This window comes from Rhinoraja longicauda, chromosome 22 (genome assembly GCF_053455715.1).
Source record: "Rhinoraja longicauda isolate Sanriku21f chromosome 22, sRhiLon1.1, whole genome shotgun sequence".
Classification (NCBI taxonomy): Eukaryota; Metazoa; Chordata; class Chondrichthyes; order Rajiformes; family Arhynchobatidae; genus Rhinoraja; species Rhinoraja longicauda.
The window spans coordinates 35,386,314-35,409,498 of NC_135974.1; the positions used below are offsets into that span (position 1 = coordinate 35,386,314).

The following is a 23,185-nucleotide window of genomic DNA, read 5'->3' on the forward strand; positions in this document are numbered from 1 at the left end:
CACTACCTCAAAGTACATGATTAGCCCATTTGCTGTGTTTTGATGAGTGTTCTTTTTTTCGCCAATGAATACATCTAATTAACCAATTCATTGCAAGAAACCGGAAAGCAAATGGATTTTCCAGGCAATGCAGAAAAAGAAAGTAAATTGCACGAAAATTGCTCCAAACTCAGATTTGGTACATAATTGATTTGAAAACTTTCCAACATTTTCAATTTCGATTTCAATTCCAGCACAGTGGCGCAGCGGTAGAGTTGCTGCCTCACAGCGCCGGAGACCCGGTTCCATCCCGACTACGGGCGCCGTCTGTACAGTGTTTGTACGCTCTCCCCGTGACCCGCGTGGGTTTTCAGTTTCTTCCCACACTCCAAAGACGTACAGGTTTGTAGGTTAATTGGCTTGGTATAAGTGTAAATTGTCCCTAGTGTGTGTAGGATAGTGTTAATGTGTGGGGATCGCTGGTCAGTGAGGACTCGGTGGGCTGAAGGACCTGTTTCCGCGCTGTATCTCTAAACTAAACTAAACTAAATTATAGATAGACACAAAATGCTGTAGTAACTCAGCGGGACAGGTAGCATCTCTGGAGAGAAGGAATGGGTGACGTTTCGGGTCGAGACCCTTCTTGTGGATAAACATCATCCATTCTTTCTATCCAGAGATGCTGCCTGTCCCGCTGAGTTACGCATTTTGTGTCTATCTTCGGTTTAAATCAGCATCTGCAGTTCCTTCCTAAACTAAATTATATTCAGTCCTGGCCCTGGTGGCACGGTGGCGCAGCAGTAGAGTTGCTGCCTTACAGCGAATGCAGCGCCGGAGACTCAGGTTCGATCCTGACTACGGGCACCGTCTCTACGGAGTTTGTACGTTCTCCCCGTGACCTGCGTGGGTTTTCTCCGAGATCTTCGGTTTCCTCCCACACTCCAAAGACGTGCAGGTATGTAGGTTAATTGACTGGGTAAATGTAAAAATTGTCCCTAGTGTGTAGGATAGTATTAATGTGCGGGGATCGCTGGGTGGCGTGGACTTGGTGGGCCGAAGGGCCTGTTTCCGCGCTGTATCTCGAAATCTAAATCTAAAATCTAAAATCAAAATATCACGGAGCTAGTGAGACAGGTTGAAAAAGCTGATAAAGATGCATATGTAGTGTTGGGTCAGAACATAGACATTAGATAATCATGTTCAGCCAAAAAACTGTCCCAAGTGAATGATTCGTCTCTGATTCCTCCCAAAAGATCTTCACTGAATCTGTGCTTTGCCCGGTTTTATTTTTTTAATTCTTTCTAGGTGATGTCAACAAATGAAGATACATGGAACTGCAGATGCTGGAATCTTCAGCAAAACACAAAGTGCTGGAGGAACTCAATGGGTCAGGGAGCGTCTATGGAGGGAAATGGATAAACAATCTGAGGGAGAACTTTTTCACACAAAGGGTGGTGGGTGTACGGAACGAACTGCCGGAGGAGGTAGTTTAGGCAGGTACTATCACAACGTTTATGAAACAGTTAGACAGGTATGTGGATAGGACAGGTTTAGAGGGATATGGGCCAAACGCAGGCAGGTGGGACTAGTGTAGTTGGCCGGTGTGGACAAGCGAGGCTGAAGGGCCTGTTTCCACGCTGGATGACTCAGTGACTCTATGGTAGGACGTTATTTCAAAATAATAACCAGGGCCTCACTCTGGTGGAAGAGCCAGCTCATTAAGTCAGAGGTTCACCCACCTTTGTGGTGACGTGACCTATGAGTTGCATTTATAATTGCTATGCAAAAACATTTGATCCTGTGATAATATTTGTAAAAGATGGATATAATAAACTTGCTCTGCAGACTTTTACTTTAGACTTTAGAGATACATAGCGGAAATAGGCCCTTCGGCCCACTGAGTCCGCGCCGACCAGTGATAACCTTGCACACTTACACTATCCTACACACACTGGGGACAATTTATAATTTTACTGAAGCCATTTAACCTACAAAAACCCGCATGTCTTTGGAGTGTGGGAGGAAACCGGAGCACTCGGAGAAAACCCACGTGATCACGGGGGAACGTACAAACTCCGCACAGACAGCTCACGCAGTCAGGATGGAAGCCGGGTCTCTGGTGCTGTGAGGCAGCAACTCTACCGCTGCGTCAATGTGCCGTCCTCTTTTCCAGCTGTCTCATCCCAGCCCACCCCCCCCCACAGTTAATTAAAGAAGGATCCCGACCCGAAACGTTATCTATCCATGTTCTCCGGAGATGCTGCCTGGCCTGTTAAGTTACTCCAGCACTTTGTGTCTTTTGTGGAAACCAGCGCCTGAAGTCCATTGTCTGGCAATAATCCCTACGATAAAGTGCTGGTAAAACATCCTCAGGGAACTTCAGAAGGGTCTCGACCCGAAACGTCACCCATTCCTTCTCTCCCGAGATGCTGCCTGACCTGCTGAGTTACTCCAGCATTTTGTGAATAAATCGATTTGTACCAGCATCTGCAGTTATTTTCTTATACTCAGGGAACTTCCTGTGGTTTCCTGAAGTAATTTTCTGCAGTAGCTCCTCAACTCAATAAAGCAGTGCGATAAATGGATCATATTGTCTCACTTCATATCTAGACACGTCACTGAGAGATTAGAAGGCACGCTATTAATACAGCCACCAGGTTCAGGCATGTTTTTGATCATTGTGTACGAAGGAACTGCAGATGCTGGTTTAAACCGAAGATAGACACAAAAAGCTGGAGTAACTCAGCAGGACAGGCAGCCAACTGGAGAGAAGGAATGGGTGACGTTTCGGGTCGAGACCCTTCTTCAAGCTGAGAGTCAGGTGTATCTTGAAAAACAAAACTAAAACTAAAATCACCCATGAGTGTGTGGCTAAACTCCATTAATAAGTTTGCAGGTGACACCATTGTAGCGGGTAGACACACAATGCTGGGGGAACTCAGCGGGTCAGGCAGCATCTCTGGAGAGAAGGAATGGGAGACGTTTCGGCTCAAGACTCTTCTTCAGACTGGTTAGGGATAAAGGAAACGCCACATATCCCTCGTTTCCCTTATAGGAGGAACTTCTTTAGTCAGAGAGTAGTTAACCTGTGGAACTCATTGCCACAGAGGGCTGTGGAGACCGTCAGTGGCTATTTTTAAGGCAGAGATGGACAAATTCTTGGAATGGGTGTTATGGGTTAAGGGGAGAAGGCAGGAAAATGGGATTAGGAGGCAGAGATCAGCCACGATTGAATCTCGGCGTAGTACTCGATGGGCCAAATGGCCTAATTCTACTCCTATCACTTGTGAACTTCTGATTATTCAACTAAATTCAGTGTTTTAAAACTCTACAGCATTAAGAACAATTGCTCTATTTGATATATTATGATTTAAAACTATAACATAAATTACCTGCTAATGATCAAAAAGAAATAATTAAAATGACAGACAAAAAGACACAAAGTGCTGGAGTAACTCAGCGGGTCAGGCAGCATCTCTGGAGAGAAGGAATGGGTGACGTTTCGGGTCGAGACCCTTCTTCAGACTGATGTCAGGGGAGGGGGCGGGTCAAAGATGATAAATGGGTGTTGTGAATGATATACTGAATGCTAACAATATAGGCTTCAGACTTTAGAGACGCAGTGCGGAAGCAAGCCCTTCTGTCCACCAGATGTCAACTTATTTACATCGGCGAAACCAAGCGCAGGCTCGGCGATCGCTTCGCTCAACACCTGCGCTCGGTCCGCATTGACCAAGCTGATCTCCCGGTGGCCGAGCACTTCAACTCCCCCTCCCACTCCCAGTCTGACCTTTCTGTCATGGGCCTCCTCCAGTACCAAAGTGAGACCCACCGGAAATTGGAGGAACAGCACCTCATATTTCGCCTGGGCAGCTTGCAGCCCAGCGGTATGAACATTGACTTCTCCAACTTTAGATAGTTCCTCTGTCCCTCTCTTCCCCTCCTCCTTCCCGGATCTCCCTCCATCTTCCTGTCTCCACCTATATCCTTCCTTTGTCCCGCCCCCCGACATCAGTCTGAAGAAGGGTCTCGACCCGAAACGTCACCCATTCCTTCTCTCCCGAGATTCTGCCTGACCTGCTGAGTTACTCCAGCATTTTGTGAATAAACGCCTTCGATTTGTCCCAGCATCTGCAGTTATTTTCTTATACACCCTGTACACGAGCACTATCCAACACACGAGGGACAATCTACAATTAACCAATTAACCTACAAACCTGTATGTCTCTGTAGTGTGGGAGGAAACGCACACGGTCACACAAAGAAGGAACAAACTCCGTACAGGCAGCACCAAAAGTCAGGGTTGAACCCAGTTCTCTGATGCCGTGAGGCAGTGACTCCACCTCTGCGCCACCGTGCCACTCCAAACGAAATAGGGGTTTTGTGCAAATATTTTCTCTCAGGACAGTCCTTGCTACAGATTTTGTTCAAGATTTTTGATGACCCTTTAATAGATACAATTATCCTGTGATTTATAATTACTCGATGGAAATAACAAGAGCATGTCACATTACACAGAAAATGGCCTTTGAATTATTTGACATTGAACAGCGACCAAATTAAGCAGACTTGTAAACTCAGTGACATTTATCAGTGACAGAAAATTCTCTGAGTGGAAATGGTTTATGGAAATGTAATATTGCCGACAATGGACAAAATTACTTACAGATTAATAGATGGGCCAAGAATTTTCTGGGAATTGTTTTGTCACAGAGATTTTCCTTATTTAGTGATGAATAAAAAAATGACATTTGTTGTATATCGTTTCTTTTGTTTCCGGATTTGTTCCACATCATTGTTCACTTGATTGAAATAGTAAGATGCTACTAATATAACCCAGATACCAGTTCAAAATTGGTACTTCTTCACAACACACTGCAGTAAATCACCTTGGCTACCTTATGCTGGATTAATAAGGATTTCACCAGTTTAGTAAATTAAATGCCATTGTAGCATTGTGCCACTTTAATGAATTCATTTGACCCTTACGTCTCAAATGATGCAGAGAATGGTAGTAAAGTTATCTGAGGGATGAATGAGATTGTAGTGCATGAAGCAATTTAGCTTTTCCTTTGCCTGATTTTTTACTGTTTCTCGTGATTATTTTTTCCAGTGAACCAGTGAACCAGTTATAACTGTGCAGAATATTTCGTGAAGTTTTCCACAGCCTTGGGCAACAGCCAAAGAGCCTAATTCAGATACAAGAAACCTGATCAGAATGGTAAATGCACAGTGGTGCAGTGGTAGAGTTGCTGCCTCACAGCGCCACAGATCTAGGTTCAATCTGGACTACAGGTAATGTCTAAAAGGCCCTTCGGCCCAACTCGTCCATTCCGACCATGATGCCCCATCTAAGCTAGTTCCATTTGCTCGCATTTGGCCCTTCTCCCTCCAAACCTTTCCTATTCGTGTACCTGTCCAAATGTCTTCTATGTGAAGGAAGAAACTGCAAATGCTGGTTTAAAGCGAAGATAGAAAACAAGCTGGAGTAACTCAGCGGGACAGGCAGCATCTCTGAAGAGAAGGAATGGGTGACGTTTTGGGTTGAGAACCTAAACGTCACCCATTCCTTCTCTCTACAAAGATGCTGCCTGTCCCGCTGAGTTGCTCCAGCTTTTAGTGTTTATCGTGTCTTCTATTATTGTTCCTGTTTCAACTACCTCCTCTTAAATGACACGTAAAAGGACTGGTGTATGAGCGGATGTGATCAATTCCTTTGGATAGGAAAGGTTTGGAGGGCTAAGGGCCAAAGGCAGGCAAGGTGGGATTGGTGTAGATGGGGCATCTTGGTTGGCATAGGCAAGTTGAGCCGAAGAGACTGTTTCCATGCTGTGTGACTATGATTCTATGACTTCTAATTTCCTTGTCAAAACTAAAATGAAAATAAATGCTTTGAAAGTTGTCTCGATGGCTGTCTAGCTGAAGATAGCCTTAAACATCATTAGTTTATGAATTAAGAAGATGGATGTGTAATAGGTGCTCAACTCTGAAGTTAATATTAAAATAGTAGAAAGTCAGTTGTAAATGTGACATTGCATTCATTATGTGACATTAGAGGACATGGGTTTTTCATTTGTTTTCATGGTGGGATGACTTTTAATACCTGGAGAATTTAATAAATTACTGGCTTCTCTCTTATGTGCTAATCACACACATTCAATGAAATGCACAATGTTCCCAAGGATAATAAAGCATGTACCTCATTACGTTTCAAAAACTGAATGTGCTATGAATTAGTCTCAATACACAACCCTTCAGTGAAATGGTGCGAAAATTAGAATCAGCATTTCCTAGGATAAGATATACTTTCTTTGACTACATTTAGATGCCTTGTGTAGGTGTTGCCAACTGTCCCGTATTAGCCGGGACATCCCGTATTTTGGGCTAAATTGGTTTGTCCCGTACGGGACCGCCCTTGTCCCGTATTAGTAGGGTTGCCAACTTCCCCACTCCCAAAGAAGGGACAAAGGGTGACGTCACCGCCCCGCGCCCCGCGTGACCTCACCCAGCCAGCGGCCACGTGCTCCCGCTCCACCAATGGCGGCCGCCTGGGCCGGGCGGTGACAAGGTGATGTCACCTTGTCCCGTATTTGGGAGTGAGGAAGTTGGCAATCCCTACTTGTGGGATTTATTCAGTATGTGAAATATTAATGGTAAACAATTAAAATATTGTAAATTCTGTTGGATTGTCTTATCTTTCATAATTCTGGTATATTTCTGGCATAAAATCTGGTATATTTAGTGCATTGCAAATTTGACATCATGGGATAGGCAAAATGGATTTAATAAGGTCTTAAAATGTTCAGGAAGGAACTACAGATGCTGGTGTACACTGAAGATAGACACAAAATGGTGGACTGCTCTGTGTTTGTTAGATATCCAATGTGAGCTTAATGACTGATGTCACTAAGAATGCCGCTACAGATTGCAAAGTTGATACTTCCAGTCACTGACCTCTCATGGCATCTGTTCTATTTTATAGAGAAGTCAATATTCATACCGCTGTGTTGAAAGACTGGAACGACTAGGCTTGTATACACTGGAATTTAGAAGGATGAGAGGGGATCTTATCCAAACGTACACGATTATTAAGGGGTTGGACACGTTAGAGGCAGGAAACATGTTCCCAATGTTGGGGGAGTCCAGAACAAGGGGCCACAGTTTAAGAATAAGGGGTAGGCCAATTAGAACGGAGATGAGGAAAAACTTTTTCAGTCAGAGAGTTGTGAATCTGTGGAATTCTCTGCCTCAGAAGGCAGTGGAGGCCAATTCTCTGAATGCATTCAAGAGAGATCTAGATAGAGCTCTTAAGGATAGCGGAGTCAGGGGGTATGGGGAGAAGGCAGGAACGGGGTACTGATTGAGAATGATCAGCCATGATCACATTGAATGGTGGTACTCGCCCATTCGTTCTCACCAGAGATGCTGCCTGTCCCGCTGAGTTACTCCAGCACTTTGTGTCTGCCTGCTGGGTTGTGAAGCTGCCTAAGCGAAATATGAGGTGCTGTTCCTCCAATTTGCATTGGGCCTCACTCTGTCAGTGGACAATGGACATCAGTCTGAAGGGTCTCGACCCGAAACGTCACCCATTCCCTCTCTCCCAGATGCTGCCTGACCCGCTGAGTTACTCCAGCATTTTGTGATACCTTCGAGTTGTACCAGCATCTGCAGTTATGTTCCTACACTGACAGTGGAGGACTTATCTATCTTCATGTGACTCTCTGTCCATCCCTCCCCCACCCTAGATCTCTGACCAGTCTGACTGTACCCCTGATTGAGTTGTACTTTGCATGCATCGTTGTCACCTTCCCCGAGCTAACAAAGATCTATTCTACACTTTCCTTGATTGGCGTCCCCTTGGATGTCTCGTTTTCACACCTCATCCTTCCACATCTCCTGTATCTCCCTTTCCTCTGCCTCTCAGTCTGAGGAAGGGTCTCGACCCGAGACGTCACCCATTCCTTCTCTCCAGAGATGCTGCCCGTCCCACTGAGTCACTCCAGTGTTGTGTGTCTATCTGCGGTGTAAAGCAGCGTGTGAAGTTGCTTCCAACACACTGTGTGTCTTCCTACATGTGCTGGTGTTGCAAGGACGGACTGGATCACCCATCCCCGTCTATTTGCTGCCTGCCCTGCCGTACCTGCCTCTGCAGGTAACCCGGACAATCACCTGTGTTGGAAGGAAGTGCAGGTGTTGCTCAAAGACATGTTTGGTGCTCCTTCACACCGGAGAAAGGGAGTCTGGAGAAAAGGTCTCCATCTCTCAAACGTCAGGCGTTGCTTCTCTGCAGAGACGCTGAGTTACTCCAGCACTTTGTGTCTATTCATTAGAGTCGAGGTTACCATAGTGACTTCTTGTGACTCCATAGTGACCATTGTTTGGTTTGTGGTCGGCGCCGCGCTGCTTCTGTCCGAGGGTGAGTTAGTTGGCTGCACGGTTTGCTGGGGAACGTGTGGGGTGGTGGTGGTGGTGGGTGGGTGGGTGGCGGTGAGGGGGAGACAACGGGGGGCGTGAGGGGGAGACAACGGTGGGGAAGGGTAGCGATGCCCCCCCACTACAGACGGCTGGCCACACACACTTGTGCGTCTGCTTGCACCCACCAGCTAGCTTCCTTGTAATGTCCTCCCCCTCGGTAGCAAACGCGGAGAGAACCGCGCTGTATCATCCCTGACTGTACCCCACATGAAGGTAGATAAGTCCTCCACTGTGTGTCACCAACAAGGCATGTCTTGTGCGTTTGCTACACTCCCAGTGGACAAACTCCACCAGTAGACACACACACACACGCACTCACACACGCACACGCACACACACACACACACACACACACACGCACACACTCACACACACGCACACACGCACACTCACACACACACACACACACACAAAGTGTTGGAGGAGCTCAGCGGGCCAAAAGTGATAGAATTAGGCTATTCAGCCCATCAAGTCTAATCCACCATTCAATCATGGCTGATCTATCTCTCCCTCCTAACCCCATTCTCCTGCCTTCTCCCCACAACCTCTAACACCCGCACTAATCAAGAATCTATCTATCTCTGCCTTAAAAATATCCACTGAATAGGCAGCATCTGTGGAGGGAATTTCACTGCACATCGTGTATGTGTATGTGACAAATAAACTTGACTTGACTTGAATGGACACCATAGTACAAGGCTAGAGATAAGGAACTGCAAATGCTGATCTACAGAAAAGGACACAAAGTGCTGGAGGAACTCAGCGGGTCTGGCAACATCTGTGGAGGGAATGGACACCCCATTGTGCAACTTTAACTGGAGACCTAGGTATCAAGTATAACGTAGAAACAAAAAACTGCAGATGTTGGTTTGTACCGAAGATAAACACAAAGTGCTGGAGGAACTCAGCGGGTCAGGCAGCATCTGTGGAGAGAAAGGATGGGTGACGTTTCCAGTCCGGATCCTTCCCAACCTGAAATGTCCCCCACCCTTTTTCTCCAGAGATGCTGCCTGACCCGTGCAGTTACTCCGAGACTTTGTGTCTGTCTTTAACGTGTACAATATCCTCCTGTTAAAAACAGACAATGCTAAATAGTTTTAACAGATCTCCCACAACTTCCCTCATTCCCCCCCCCCCCCCCCCACCCCCCCCCCGGACCTTTCCACCAATATCCCTCTCTCCAGCTTTATAGAAAATAGGTGCAGGAGGAGGCCATTTGGCCCTTCGAGCCAGCACCGCCATTCATAGGTATGTAGGTTAATTGGCTGGGTAAATGTAAAAATTGTCCCTAGTGGGTGTAGGATAGTGTTAGTGTGCGGGGATCGCTGGGCGGCACGGACTTGGTGGGCCGAAAAGGCCTGTTTCCGGCTGTATATATATGATGATGATGATTGTGATCATGGCTGATTATCCACAATCAGTAACCCGTGCATGCCTTCTCCCCATATTCCTTGATTCCACTAGCCCCAGAGCTCTATCTAATTCTCTTTTAAATTCATCCAGTGATTTGGCCTCCACTGCATCCTGTGACAGAGAATTTCACAAATTCACAACTCTGGGGTGAAAAAGTTTTTTCTCACCTCAGTTTTCAATGGCCTCCCCTTTATTCTTAGACTGTGTGTCCCCTGGTTCTGGACTCCCCCAACATTGGGAACACTTTTCCTGCATGTAGCTTGTCCAGTCCTTTTATAATTTTATACGTCTCTATAAGATCCCCTCTCATCCTTCTAAACTCCAGTGAATACAAGCCCAGTCTTTCCAATTTCTTTACATTTGAACTTTTCTCTGCTCTTCTTACCTGACAGCATGGAAACAGACCCTTTGGCCCATCAAGCCCACGCCGGCCATCAATCACCCGTTCACTCTAGCTCCATGTTATCCCACTTTTGCATCCACTCCAGACACACTTGGGGAAATTTACGGAGCGCAAATTAACCTGCAAACCCACGTGGTTGGGATGTGGGAAGAAACCGGAAAACCTGGAGGAAACCCACGTGGTCACGGGGACAACGTGCAAACTCCACACAGCCAGTACATGAGGTCAGGATAGAACTTGGGTTTTTTGGCGCTGTGAGGCAGCAGCCCCACCTGCTGCAACACCTACTCCAGCGCTTTGTGTTCTACGCAAGATTCCAGCATTTGCAGTTCCTTATGCCGACACACAAATTTCTCACCTTTTCTACAATACTTGGCTCTAAATATATTTGCTCAACCAAAACATAAGCATAATTACTCTCTCTCCCCCCGGTCCACTTCCTTCCTCATCTAGTTCTCACACTTGCATGACCTCTGTCTCTCTGTGTTACTTCTCTTTTTCATTTGACTCTTGTTCTGTCCTTCCTAAACCACTATTGCCTTGGCCCATTATCCATGTCAGTTTCTCAACTTTATATGTTCACAGTGTGATACAGTGTGGAAACAGGCCCTTCGGCCCAACGTGCCCACATCGCCCAACATGTCCCAGCTACACTAGTCCCACTGCCTGCGTTTGGTCCATATCCCTCTAAACCTATCCTATCCATGTACCTGTCTAACTGTTTCTTAAACGTTGGGATAGTCCCTGCCTCAACTACCTCCTCTGGCAGCTTGTTCCATACACCCACCACCCTCTGTGTGAAATAGTTACCCCTCAGTTTCCTATTAAATCTTTTCCCCTTCACCTTAAGCCTATGTCCTCTGGTCCTCGATTCACCTACTCTGGGCAACAGACTCTGTGCATTTCCCCAATCTATTCCTCTCATGATTTTATACACCTCTATAATAAGATCACCCCTCATTCTCCTGCACTCCAAGGAATAGAGTCCCAGGCTACTCAACCTCTCCCTGTAGCTCGGACGCTCTAGAGCTGGAAACATCCTCATATATCTTCTCTGTACCCTTTCCAGCTTGACAATATTCTGTTTAATCATGTTCCTGGAAGAATGGTCTTGACCCAGAACGTTGTCTGTCCATTCTCTAACTTACATGGTGAGCAAAACAAAGTGCTGGGGGAAATCAGCGGGTCAGGCAGCGTCTGTTGATGGAACGGACAGACATTGTTTCTGGCCAGGGCCCTACTTTGGGACTGGAGGGGGGGGGGGGGGGGGGGGAGAGAAAGCTGGAAAAGGGCAGCAGGGATGGGACAAAGCCTGGCAAGCGATAGGTGGATCTGGGGTGAAGAGGTGGATCCAGTCAGAACTGCGGAAAATTTACAATACCAAGAGAGGGAGTCTGGACAAGAAAACAAATAGAAAAGACCTTGACAGATGTAGAAACATAGAAAATAGGTGCAGGAGAAGGCCATTCGTCCCTTCGAGCCATTCAATGTTATCATAGCTGATCATCCAAAATCAGTACCCCGTTCCTACTATACTCCGTATCCCTTGATTCCGTTAGCCCTAAGAGCTAAATTTAACTCTCTTGAAAACATCCAGTGAATTGGCCTCCACTGTCTTCTGTGGCAGAGAATTCCAAAGATTTGCAACTCTGGGTGAAAAAGTTTTCCCTCATCTCTGTCCTAAATGGCCGACCCCTCACTCTTAAACTGTGTGACCCCTGGTTCTGGACTCCCCCAACATCGGGAACATTTTTCTTGCATCCAGCCTGTCCAGTCTCTGAAGAATTTCATATGTTTCTATAAGATCCCCTCTCATCCTTTGAAATTCCAGTGAATACAAGCTCAGTCGACCCATTCTTTCATCATATGTCAGACATATGATGGATGTATGGCATGAATGATTTAAATGAAATCATTTGATGAAATGAAGTGAAAGCAAAGGAGGATAGTAATGGGTATTAAAAAGCCCATTTGGAGGAGGTGTAAATGGACAATGCCTTGGCCTAACCCGAACCCTAATGAAAGTCTATTTTGAGTATGTGTGGGAAGAATGCTGATTTACACCAAAGATGGACGCAAAAAGCTGGAGTAACTCAGCGGGTCAAGGCAGCATCTTGGAGGAAAGGAACAGGTGATGTTTTGGGTCACAAACCCATCTTAGACTGAGAGTCAGGGGAGCAGGAAGCCAGAGATATGAAAAGGTGCATGGAACAAATGAATGAAAGGCATGCAAAAGGACAAATACAAGCCAGCAACGATGAGATGGCGTTCCCAATGGTTTGAAATTGATGGAAAGTTGGAAACTTAAAATGCCAAAGTTGCCCCGAAACTAATCTCTTGATTTTTATTTTCTTACATTCACTAAACGATAAACATCTCCATCTTCATTTCATTACAGAATGTAGAAAAATAACTGATCGATTAACATGTCGGAGATGGAAGACGGAATTAAAGACTTGGCCCCTAAAACTGAAACTGGCCCCATTGAAGATGAAGGGAAAAGAGATTCCAAACAGCAGAATGCCAATAATGCATTGAAATCGGCAAGCACCCCAAGGAGAATAGGTTTCATTCTGTCTGGGCCTAATGGGCCTCTTGATTGCCATCAAGAATTGGAAAAGAAAAAGCAGCTAATTCTTGTTGGGCAGTTAAGAGCTGCCGAATCACACAACAAAATCCAAGACATGAGACAGCGTTATCGAGCTATGAGGGTGAGTTGGTGATCGTGACAAATAGTTGAAATCTATGCAAGAGAATAATTTTTGGCCTTGTATTTAAGGTGAGAGAGGAAAGATTTATTCAGAACCTGAGGGGCAACTTTTTCACAACAGGAATGGTTGAGTATACAATATGATACGATAGAAATTTATTTAGCCCAGGAGGGAAATTAATCTGCCAACAGTCGTAATAAACACAAAATACAATATGGAATGAATTGCCAGTGAAGGTAATTGAGGCGGGTACTACAAGAACATTTGACAGACATTTGGACAGGTACATGGACAGGAATGGTTTAGAGGGATATGGGACAAATGCAAGCAGGTGGAAAGAGCCTTGATGGGGCATCTTGGTCAGCATGAGGAAGTTGGGCTGAAGGGCCTGTTTCCATACTGTATGACTAAGGCTCTATTTCTTAGGCACTATTTCTATATCAGGCTATAGACAATAGACAATAGGTGCAGGAGTAGGCCATTCGGCCCTTCGAGCCAGCACCGCCATTCAATGTGATCATGGCTGATCATTCTCAATCAGTACCCCGTTCCTGCCTTCTCCCCATACCCCCTGACTCCGCTATCCTTAAGAGCTCTATCTAGCTCTCTCTTGAATGCATTCAGAGAATTGGCCTCCACTGCCTTCTGAGGCAGAGAATTCCACAGATTTACAACTCTCTGACTGAAAAAGATTTTCCTCATCTCCGTTCTAAATGGCCTACCCCTTATTCTTAAACTGTGGCCCCTGGCTCTGGACTCCCCTAACAGTGGGAACATGTTTCCTGCCTCTAACGTGTCCAACCCCTTAATAATCTTATACGTTTCGATAAGATCCCCTCTCATCCTTCTAAATTCCAGTGTATACAAGCCTAGTCGCACCAGTCGTTCAACATATGACAGTCCCGCCATTCTGGGAATTAACCTAGTAAACCTACACTGCACGCCCTCAATAGCAAGAATATCCTTCCTCAAATTTGGAGACCAAAACTGCACAGTACTCCAGGTGCGGTCTCACTAGGGCCCTGTACAACTGCAGAAGGACCTCTTTGCTCCTATACTCAACTACCTATTGTACTTAAGTTTGGCTTGATTATATTCATGTATAGTATTATTTAATTTGACTGGATAGCCTGCGAAACAAAGCATTTCCCTGTACATCAGTACACGTGATAATAATAATCAAACATTAAACAAGATGATCTTGCTTCCTGGAAACTAACACTTGTGCTTTCTCATGTTAGGCGGATGAAATAAATCTTTTGATATCATCTCAGCCCACAGCCAGAAAGGCTATTCGATTGGAAGCTCTTCTTCCTCCGTATCAGGACAAAATTCACCTCAAAGATACTCTGAACAAACTGGAGGTGAGTGAGTTACTGCATGAGTAATGTCGGAATTTAGAAGGATGAGAGGGGATCTTATCGAAACGTATAAGATTATTAAGGGGTTGGACACGTTAGAGGCAGGAAACATGTTCCCAATGTTGGGGGAATCCAGAACCAGGGGCCACAGTTTAAGAATAAGGGGTAGGCCATTTAGAACGGAGATGAGGAAAAACGTTTTCAGTCAGAGAGTTGTGAATCTGTGGAATTCTCTGCCTCAGAAGGCAGTGGAGGCCAATTCTCTGAATGCTTTCAAGAGAGAGCTAGATAGAGCTCTTAAGGATAGCAGAGTCAGGGGGTATGGGGAGAAGTCAGGAACGGGGTACTGATTGAGAATGATCAGCCATGATCACATTGAATGGCGGTGCTGGCTCGCAGGGCCGAATGGCCTCCTCCTGCACCTATTGTCTATTGTCTATTGGTATTCGATTATTGGCCTTAAAACTCTGTTAGCTGGTGCTGTTGTGTTGAAGACAGACACAAAAAGCTGGAGTAACTCAGTGGGTCAGGCAGCCTCTCTGGAGAGAAGTTATGTGTCGATATCCTTCTTCAGACTGAGCTGTTGTGTTGATATGTAGTGGTATTGTACTGTAAACTGGGGTTCACGGGTTCACAAGTTCTAGGAGCAGAATTAGACCAAGGCAGAAGATTTGAGAAACTGCATTGGCGTTTGTCTGAATCACACTTGGAGAAGGTTCAGTATCCTGGACCTAGAATGCTTGGTGGTCTCGCAGGTCAGAGCGATCCATAAGCAGCTAGCTGGACTTGCACTGAAATGAGAAGCAGGAAACATGTTCCCGATGTTTCAGGGAGTCCAGAATAAGGGGTCACAGTTTAAGAATAAGGGGTAGGCCATTTAGGACTGAGATGAGGAAAAACTTTTTCACCCACAGAGTTGTGAATCTGTGGAATTCTCTGCCACAGAAGGCAGTGGAGGCCAATTCACTGGATGTTTTCAAGAGAGAGTTAGATATAGCTCTTATGGCTAAAGGAATCAAGGGGGATGGGCAAAAAGCAGGAACAGGGGTACTGATTGTGGATGATCAGCCATGATCATATTGAATGGCGGTGCTGGCTTGAAGGGCCGAATGGCTTCCTCCTGCACCTATTTTCTATGTTTCTATGTGAACCAACATCTCCTGCTGTCAGAGAACTTTCCATGGTTCCTAAACATCTCAGAAGATCAGGAACATTCAGAAACAATTGAAAGGGACTTCAAAAATTAAAGATGACTTTAAAACATTTAAAATGTCAGGACTCCTCCCTGTGGAAGCATAGTGCAAATGAGGAAGGTAGCAGCATCATTCCAGTGCTACATTGCAGTTTACAAATAAGCTAGTGTCCTGTCCGATTCATCTTTACCCCATTGTAGACATTGGACTCTGTCTACGGACATGGTGCACTGCAATGCTGAGGAATATGTTCTGTGCTTCCCCCTTTGCTCTATCCCATGCTCTGTCTTGAGTTTGACTTGGTTGTATTTATGTATAATAATATCTGTCAACTTTGGAAAGCATGTAAAACAAAGCTTTTCATTGTACCTCAATACACGTGACAAAAATAACTTAAACCTATTACCACAGCACATGGAATCAAACATTGGGTGAGAGGGTGGGAGGGGGAGGAGGTTCGAGAAGGAGACTGTAGATTAGTACGGGTGTCAGAGGTTATGGGAAGAAGGCAGGAGAATGGAGTTAGGAGGGAGAGATAGGTCAGCCATGATCGAATGGCAGAGTAGACTTAATGGGCCGAATGGCCTAATTCTACTCCGATTCCGTATGCAACAGTGTAGATACCAGAACCTACTCATGTATGGATGAGTTCAGGCATTTGCTCTTGTCTGGACATTAGACTTTAGGGATACAGTGCATAAACAGATCCTACGGCCCCCTGAGTCCGTGCCGACCAGTGATCAACCCATACACTAGCACCATCCTACAACACCAGGGACAACTTACAACTTTACCGCAGCCGAAGGGATGAAACCGTAGCACCCAGAGACCCACCCTCGTGGTCACGGAGAGAACATAGAAACATAGAAAATAGGTGCAGGAGGAGGCCATTCAGCCCTGAGCTAGCACCGCCATTCAATATGATCATGGCTGATCATCCACAATCAGGACCTGCTTTCTCCCCACATCCCTTGACTCCATTAGCCCCAAGAGCTAAATCTAACTCTATCTTGAAAACATCCTGTGAATTGACACAATTCACTTTCAAACTCTGTACAGACAATACCCGTAGTCAGGATCGAACTCGGGTCTCTGATGCAGTAAGGTAGCAACTCTACCGCTATGCCACTATGCCGTCCTTATGTACATATATATATACACATATATCAATGTTCACTGCAGGTGAGGCAGAGGTTCACTTGCACCTCCTCGAACCTCATCTACTGTATCCGCTGTTCCAGGTGTCAACTCCTGTACATCGGCAAGACCAAGCGCAGGCTCGGCGATCGTTTCGCTGAACACCTCCACTCAGTCCGCCTCAACCTACCTGATCTCCCGGTGGCTCAGCACTTCAACTCCCCCTCCCATTCCCAATCTGACCTTTCTTTCCTAGGCCTCCTCCATTGTCAGAGTGAGGCCCAGTGCAAATTGGAGGAACAGCACCTCATATTTCACTTGGGTAGCTTACACCCCAACGGAATGAACATTGACTTCTCTGACTTCAAGTAGCCCTTGCTTTCCCTCTCCCTCCATCCCCTCCCCCTTCCCAGTTCTCCCACCAGTCTTACTGTCTCCGACTGCATTCTATCTCTGTCCCGCCCCCTCCCCTGACATCAGTCCGAAAAAGGGTCTCGACCCGAAACATCACCCATTCCTTCTCTCCAGAGATGCTGCCTGGCCCGCTGAGTTACTCCAGCATTTTGTGTCTACCAATGTCAATGATCCTGCGGCCTATCTCCTGGCAGTGTACGCCAAGACCCAACTCTTGCCTTTTCCACGTGCAGCAGGCATACAGTAATCAGCCCTTATGAAAAGCAATCACAGTGTGTTTCAGGTTCATCCCATCGATGACTATCTTAGCAGCACGTGTTACTGCACTTGAATTACTTCAGCGTTATTCAATCAATTTTGCTAATGCTTGTGACAACTTTTCTTTTGCAATTGTTTTACAGAGAAAAAGAGTGGAAGAAATCATGAGCGATGAGGGAGGGATAACAATAAATAGAAGCTTGTAAAAGGCGAAACGTGGTAACATTTGTCCCACTACACAAAACATCTGGGTACATCATTTGTAGCATGCTTACTCTGAATAAACCTCAATAATAGTGACTTATTATTTGTACATACAGAACAAAGCCTTGCACAGCTGCAATGAGATGCAATCAGTAGAAATCCATTGTTTTGGTTATTTTATTTCAATTTATATTCTATTTTTTTCTGAAAATTGATTATTGTCTATGTAACACAACTAAATTTTATTAAACCTTGGAAGACCTGGGTAAATATCACTGGCCTGATTTAGTAAGTATGTTTTCATTCACACCCTTTATTTAGTGCGAATTTTAGACTTGATCTGACAATAAAGTATTACCCTATCGTATCGTATTTACTGACAATTAAAACTTTGAATAAAAATGTAATTTAAAACTCTCACATTGCCACAGACGGCTGTGGAGGCCAAAGTCAATTGATATTTTTAAGGCGGGGATTGAAAGATTCTTGATTAGTATGGGTGTCAGGGGTTATGGGGAGAAGGCAGGAGAATGGGGTTGAGAGAGAAAGATAGCTCAGCCATGATTGAATGGCGGAGTAGACGATGGGCCGAATGGCCTGATTCTGCTCCTAGAACATGAACATTTTGGGTAACAATTCAAAGATTTCCAAACGTTGAACAACATTTTTTTAAACTTTTAATTGTCATCAGAATGTGAATCCCTCCACTTTAAAAATATGTTCGGTATCAAAATCTGATGGAGCCATAACTAAAAAAAATAGATGGTGAAAATCTGAAACAAAAATAGCAAATGACGGAAGCACTCAGCAGTTCTGATCAGTCGTGGAAGAAGAAACGGAGTCTGAAGAAGGGTCTCGCCCCAAAACGTCACCCATTCCTTCTCTCATGAGATGCTGCCTGTCCCGCTGAGTTACTCCAGCATTTTGTTTCTACCAACAGAGTCAATGGTTCATTTTAATGAACTTGATAATCTGCACCTGATTTCTTTTGATCAAAGATAATCAATCTGAAATGTTAATGCTGTTTCTACTCCACATATCTGTAGTTTAATTGGGTTTGGTAAAGATTGTAAATTGTCCCTGATGTGCAGGGTAACATTAATGTTTGGGGATTAATGTTTGGACTCGATGGGCCGAAGGGCCCGTTTCCATGCTGTAACTCCAAACTAAACTAAATATCACCTTCAATATCCTACTGGATGAATAAAGGACATTCTTAACCCTCCCAACTCGTTAGTCACTTAACCCAGAAATTACTTAGTAGAGGTTTTTACAATCCACAAGAAGGAAGTGGACTAACCATTATATTGTGTAGGAAGGAACTGCAGATGCTGGTTTAAGCCGAAGATAGATACAAAAAGCTCAGCAGGCCAGGCAACATCTCTGGAGACAAGGAATAGTTGACCTTTCTTCAGTCCGAAACGTCACGTATTCCTTTTATCCAGAGGTGCTGTCTGACCTGCTGAGTTACTCCACATTTTTGTGTCTATCTTCCAGCATCTGCAGTTCTTTCCTGCATAAACCAAAAAGATCGAATGATGGTATTTTCTGGTGTCAAGAATGGGAAATCTTTCAAAGTGTGGAAAGGTTCTTCTTTCAAGTTGTGAGTTCTTTCAGAAGATGTTAAGAATGTCAGTTTTCTTACATTCATCAGTGATAGGAGCAGAATTAGGCCATTCGGCCCATCAAGTCTACTCTGCCATTCAGTCATGGCTGATCTATCTCCCCCTCTTAACCCCATTCTCCTGCCTTCTCCCCACAACCCCTGACACCTGTAAGAATCTATCTATCTCTGCCTTAAAAATATCCTTTGACTTGGCCTCCACAGCCATTAGTGGGAATGAATTCCACAGATTCACCACCCCCTGACTAAAGAAATGCCTCCTCATCTCCTTAAAGGAACGTCCTTTAATTCTGAGGCTGTGGCCTCTGGTCCTAGACTCTCCCACTAGTGGAAACATCCTCTCCACATCCACTCTATCCAGGCCTTTCACTATTCGTTTTGAACTGTTGGGTGCAGAAGAGATTCCATCAAACGGCAGAAACTGTAGCATAACTCGGCCCCTGTGCCTTTCTGAAAGTAGACCTCTGTTTGGAATAAACATCAGCTTTCATTTGCCAGAACAGTCCCTTGCATCAAATGCACCAATAAGTATCTTAAAATAGGAAATATTGCTTTTGCTTTGAAGAAAGGTTGGCCCTGCAGTAAAACTGCCAATGGGTGTACGTGGCAACATATAGTTTTTATTATAAAATATTTATCGTGACCTTACTGAAGCAACAATTCTTGTAAGTCTGTTTTCAGAACAATTTAGCGTCTCCCTTACAATAACAGCATGCCGTGAGAGACACAAATCTTCCTTATCTGTTCTCTCTAACTGCAAGGTGTTTCCTGTCATTTGATGATCAAAATAAACTGGCGGAGTTTTGAAAATGCTTCTCTTAAGACTGGAAGAATTTTGTGTGATTAGTTAGAGTCATAGAGGCATGCAGCGTGGAAACAGGCCATTCGACCCAACCCGCCCACACCAGCCAACATGTCCCATCTACACTTGTCCCACCTGCCCATGAACCTAAACCTGTTCTATACATGTACCTGTCCAATTGTCTCTTAAATGTTATGATAGTCCCTGCCTCAACTACCTTCTCTGGCAGCTTGTCCCATACACCCAACACCCTTTGTGTAAAAAATGTTACCCCTCAGGTTCCTATTAAATCTTTCCACACCCCACCTTAAACCTAAGTCCTCTGGTTCTCGATTCCCCAACTCTGGGCAAAAGACTCTGCGCATTTACCAGACCTATTCCTCTCATACTTTTGTACACCTCTATGAGATCACCCTTCGTCCTCCTGCATTCCAAGGAAGAGCTTGCTTAACCTCTCCCTATCGTTCAGGCCCTTAAGTCCTAGCAACATCCTTGTAAATCTTCTCTGTAAATCTTTCCAGCTTGACAACATCTTTCCTATTCACAACTTGGGATTTTGGAATTTGTAAGTATGCAACACTCTGATCAAGTTTTGTCACCATCTAGGACTTTTTATCATCTTAAATTTGTGTATTTTAATCTAGTAAATGCTACACATTTTATTCACTTATATTTCATGATAGTCACTGATTTATAAATCATTCATGTAAAGAAATCTTTCATAAAAGTTGCACCTGTCAGATAGTTTCCAGCTTGGTTGATTGTCAGATTTTCTCACCGATTTGACTCCCACTCAACAAACCCACAGCCTTAGGTCTCTTGCACTTTTTATCCAGATTCTATCTTTCAATTAAGATATTGCTGACATCAGCACCATGGCCTGGTGTTTCAGGCCTGAAGCACTCGAATTTGAACGTTAAATGACTTCTTCAGTCTGAAGAAGAGTCTCGACCCGAAACGTCACCCATTCCTTCTCTCCCGAGATGCTGCCTGACCCGCTGAGTTACTCCAGCATTTTGTGAATAAATGACTTATCAATCTCCTAACACAGAAGGCAGGAAGAATATGCAGAATGTGAGCTCCCATTGGCTGGTCATAGAGTCATAGAGTGACACGGCGTGGAAACAGGCCCTTCGGCCCAACTTGCCCACACCGACCAACAATGTCCCAGCTACACTAGTCTCACCTGCCAGCGCTTGGTCCATAACCCTCCAAACCTGTCCTATCCATGTAGTCTGGTGCATGGATGTAGGTGGATGGAGTTTGCGATTAGTGTTTTGTTCTCACTTGCACCTCTTTCCTGTCACCATTCTTTCACCATCTCTGGTTTTACGTCCTTCAGCTCCCTGCCCAACAGTGCAATGGAACTATCTTGTCCAGAGGCAGTGGCTGCAGTTCCAAAAGGCAATTTCACCACAACCATGGCGATAATAAGTTCATAAGTTCATAAGTCATAGGACCACCATTAAAGTTTTCTGTGACTTGTGCCACAGTCGACCTTCTGTCGGTTCGGACCAGATGGGATAACCTTCGTTGCCCTCGCGCATCGATGAGCCTTGGGCGCCCAACACCCTGTCTGTCGCCGGTTTGTGGTTTGTCCCTCCTCAGACCACTGTCGGTAGGTGCTCACCACTGCTGACCAGGAGCACCCCTCAAGCCTTGCCGTTTCAGAGATGCTCTGACCCAGTCGTCTGGCCACAACAATTTGGCCCTTGTCAAAGTCGCTCAGGTCTTTACTCCTGCCCATTTCTCCTGCATCCAACACATCAGGAGATAAGAGGAGCACATAAGAGGAGATCTTATCGAAACGTATAAGATTATTAAGGGGTTGGACACGTTAGGGGCAGGAAACATGTTCCCAATGTTGGGGGAGTCCAGAACAAGGGGCCACAGTTTAAGAATAAGGGGTGGGCCATTTAGAACTGAGATGAGGAAAAACTTTTTCAGTCAGAGAGTTGTGAATCTGTGGAATTCTCTGCCTCAGAAGGCAGTGGAGGCCAATTTTCTGAATGCATTCAAGAGAGAGCTAGATAGAGCTCTTAAGGATAGCGGAGTCAGGGGGTATGGGGAGAAGGAAGGAACGGGGTACTGATTGAGAATGATCAGCCATGATCACATTGAATGGCGGTGCTGGCTCGAAGGGCCGAATGGCCTCCTCCTGCACCTATTGTCTATTGTCTATCAATTTACTCCAGCACGTTGTGTCTGTCTTTAGTATAAACCAGCACCTACAATTCTGTGTTTCTACCTATCACTCACCAGGCTTTGTCTTGCCTCTCCTCTCTTCCAGTTCCCCATCCCCCCCCTAAAATCAATCTGAAGGAAGGTCCCTGCACGAAACATCACCTGTCCATGTCCTCCAGAGATGCTGCCTGGCCCGCTGAGTTACTGCATCTTTTTTTTGTGAACCAGCATCTATCTGCATTTTTTTTGTATCCACGTCACCAAAACACATACGTTGTTGACATACTTCTATTTTTTTTCTGTTGATATTTTGACCACCTCCCATCCACACACAAACAGATCCTTCTCTCTTGAGATGCTGCCTGACCTGCTGAGTTACTCCAGCATTTTGTGAAATAAATACCTCCGATTTGTACCAGCATCGGCAGTTATTTTCTTATAAATCCGAACAAGATAATTCCAAAGCCTCATCATGTCTTACCTCTGGAAATATCTTCGGCTCTGGGCGAAGTCGGTGGTTAATTGGTTTCGTGGATTATCTGCGGTGTCTGGCGCCACCATCTGAGACTAAAGGCGAAAAAAAGGACACATTTAGCTTGAAAATAAGAAGATAGATACAAAAAAAAACTGGAGTAACTCAGCGGGTCAGAGTCTGACGAAGGGTCTCGTCCCGAAACGCCACCCATTCATTCATTTTCTCCAGAGATGCTGCCTGTCCCGCTGAGTTACTCCAGCATTTTGAGTCTATCTTCGGTTTAAAACCAGCGTCTGCAGTTCCTTCTGAGGCATAGTTTGAAATTAAATGTCTTGCCCTGGATTGCGGACAGAATACGTGCGCTCGCTGATGCATCACGTTATTCGCTCGTCTAATGGGAGTTTTCAAGAGAGAGGTAGATTTAGTTCTTAGGGCTAAGGGGATCAAGGGATATGGGGGGGGGGGGGGGGGGGAAATAGCCGGAACGGGGTACTGATTGTGGATGATTAGCCATGATCAATAGACAATAGGTGCAGGAGGAGGCCATTCGGC

At 45.2% G+C, this 23,185-nt stretch overlaps 2 protein-coding genes across 4 annotated transcripts in view; one reads left to right on the forward strand and one right to left on the reverse strand.

The window, feature by feature from the left end:
* The window catches only part of LOC144604564 (protein LKAAEAR1-like), a 33,803-nt gene extending 15,995 nt beyond the window's left edge, over positions 1-17,808 (forward strand). The window contains exons 1-4 of one of the 3 annotated variants that reach the window (XM_078419141.1): positions 5,224-5,274; positions 12,669-12,981; positions 14,223-14,345; positions 17,488-17,808. In XM_078419141.1, coding sequence (XP_078275267.1) covers positions 12,697-12,981; positions 14,223-14,345; positions 17,488-17,550 — 471 coding nt within the window. In that variant the 5' untranslated portion in view covers positions 5,224-5,274; positions 12,669-12,696 and the 3' untranslated portion in view covers positions 17,551-17,808. Of the gene's footprint in view, positions 1-5,223; positions 5,275-8,347; positions 8,396-12,668; positions 12,982-14,222; positions 14,346-17,487 lie in introns of those variants that run through there. The other 2 variants (XM_078419140.1, XM_078419139.1) reach the window with 2 other exon arrangements.
* The window catches only part of oprl1 (opiate receptor-like 1), a 173,752-nt gene extending 150,816 nt beyond the window's left edge, over positions 1-22,936 (reverse strand). Inside the window, exon 1 of the mRNA XM_078419127.1 lies at positions 22,640-22,936. The gene's annotated coding sequence lies outside the window, so the exon portion shown is untranslated. The remainder of the gene's footprint in view (positions 1-22,639) is intronic.
* Positions 22,937-23,185: the final 249 nt, after the last annotated feature.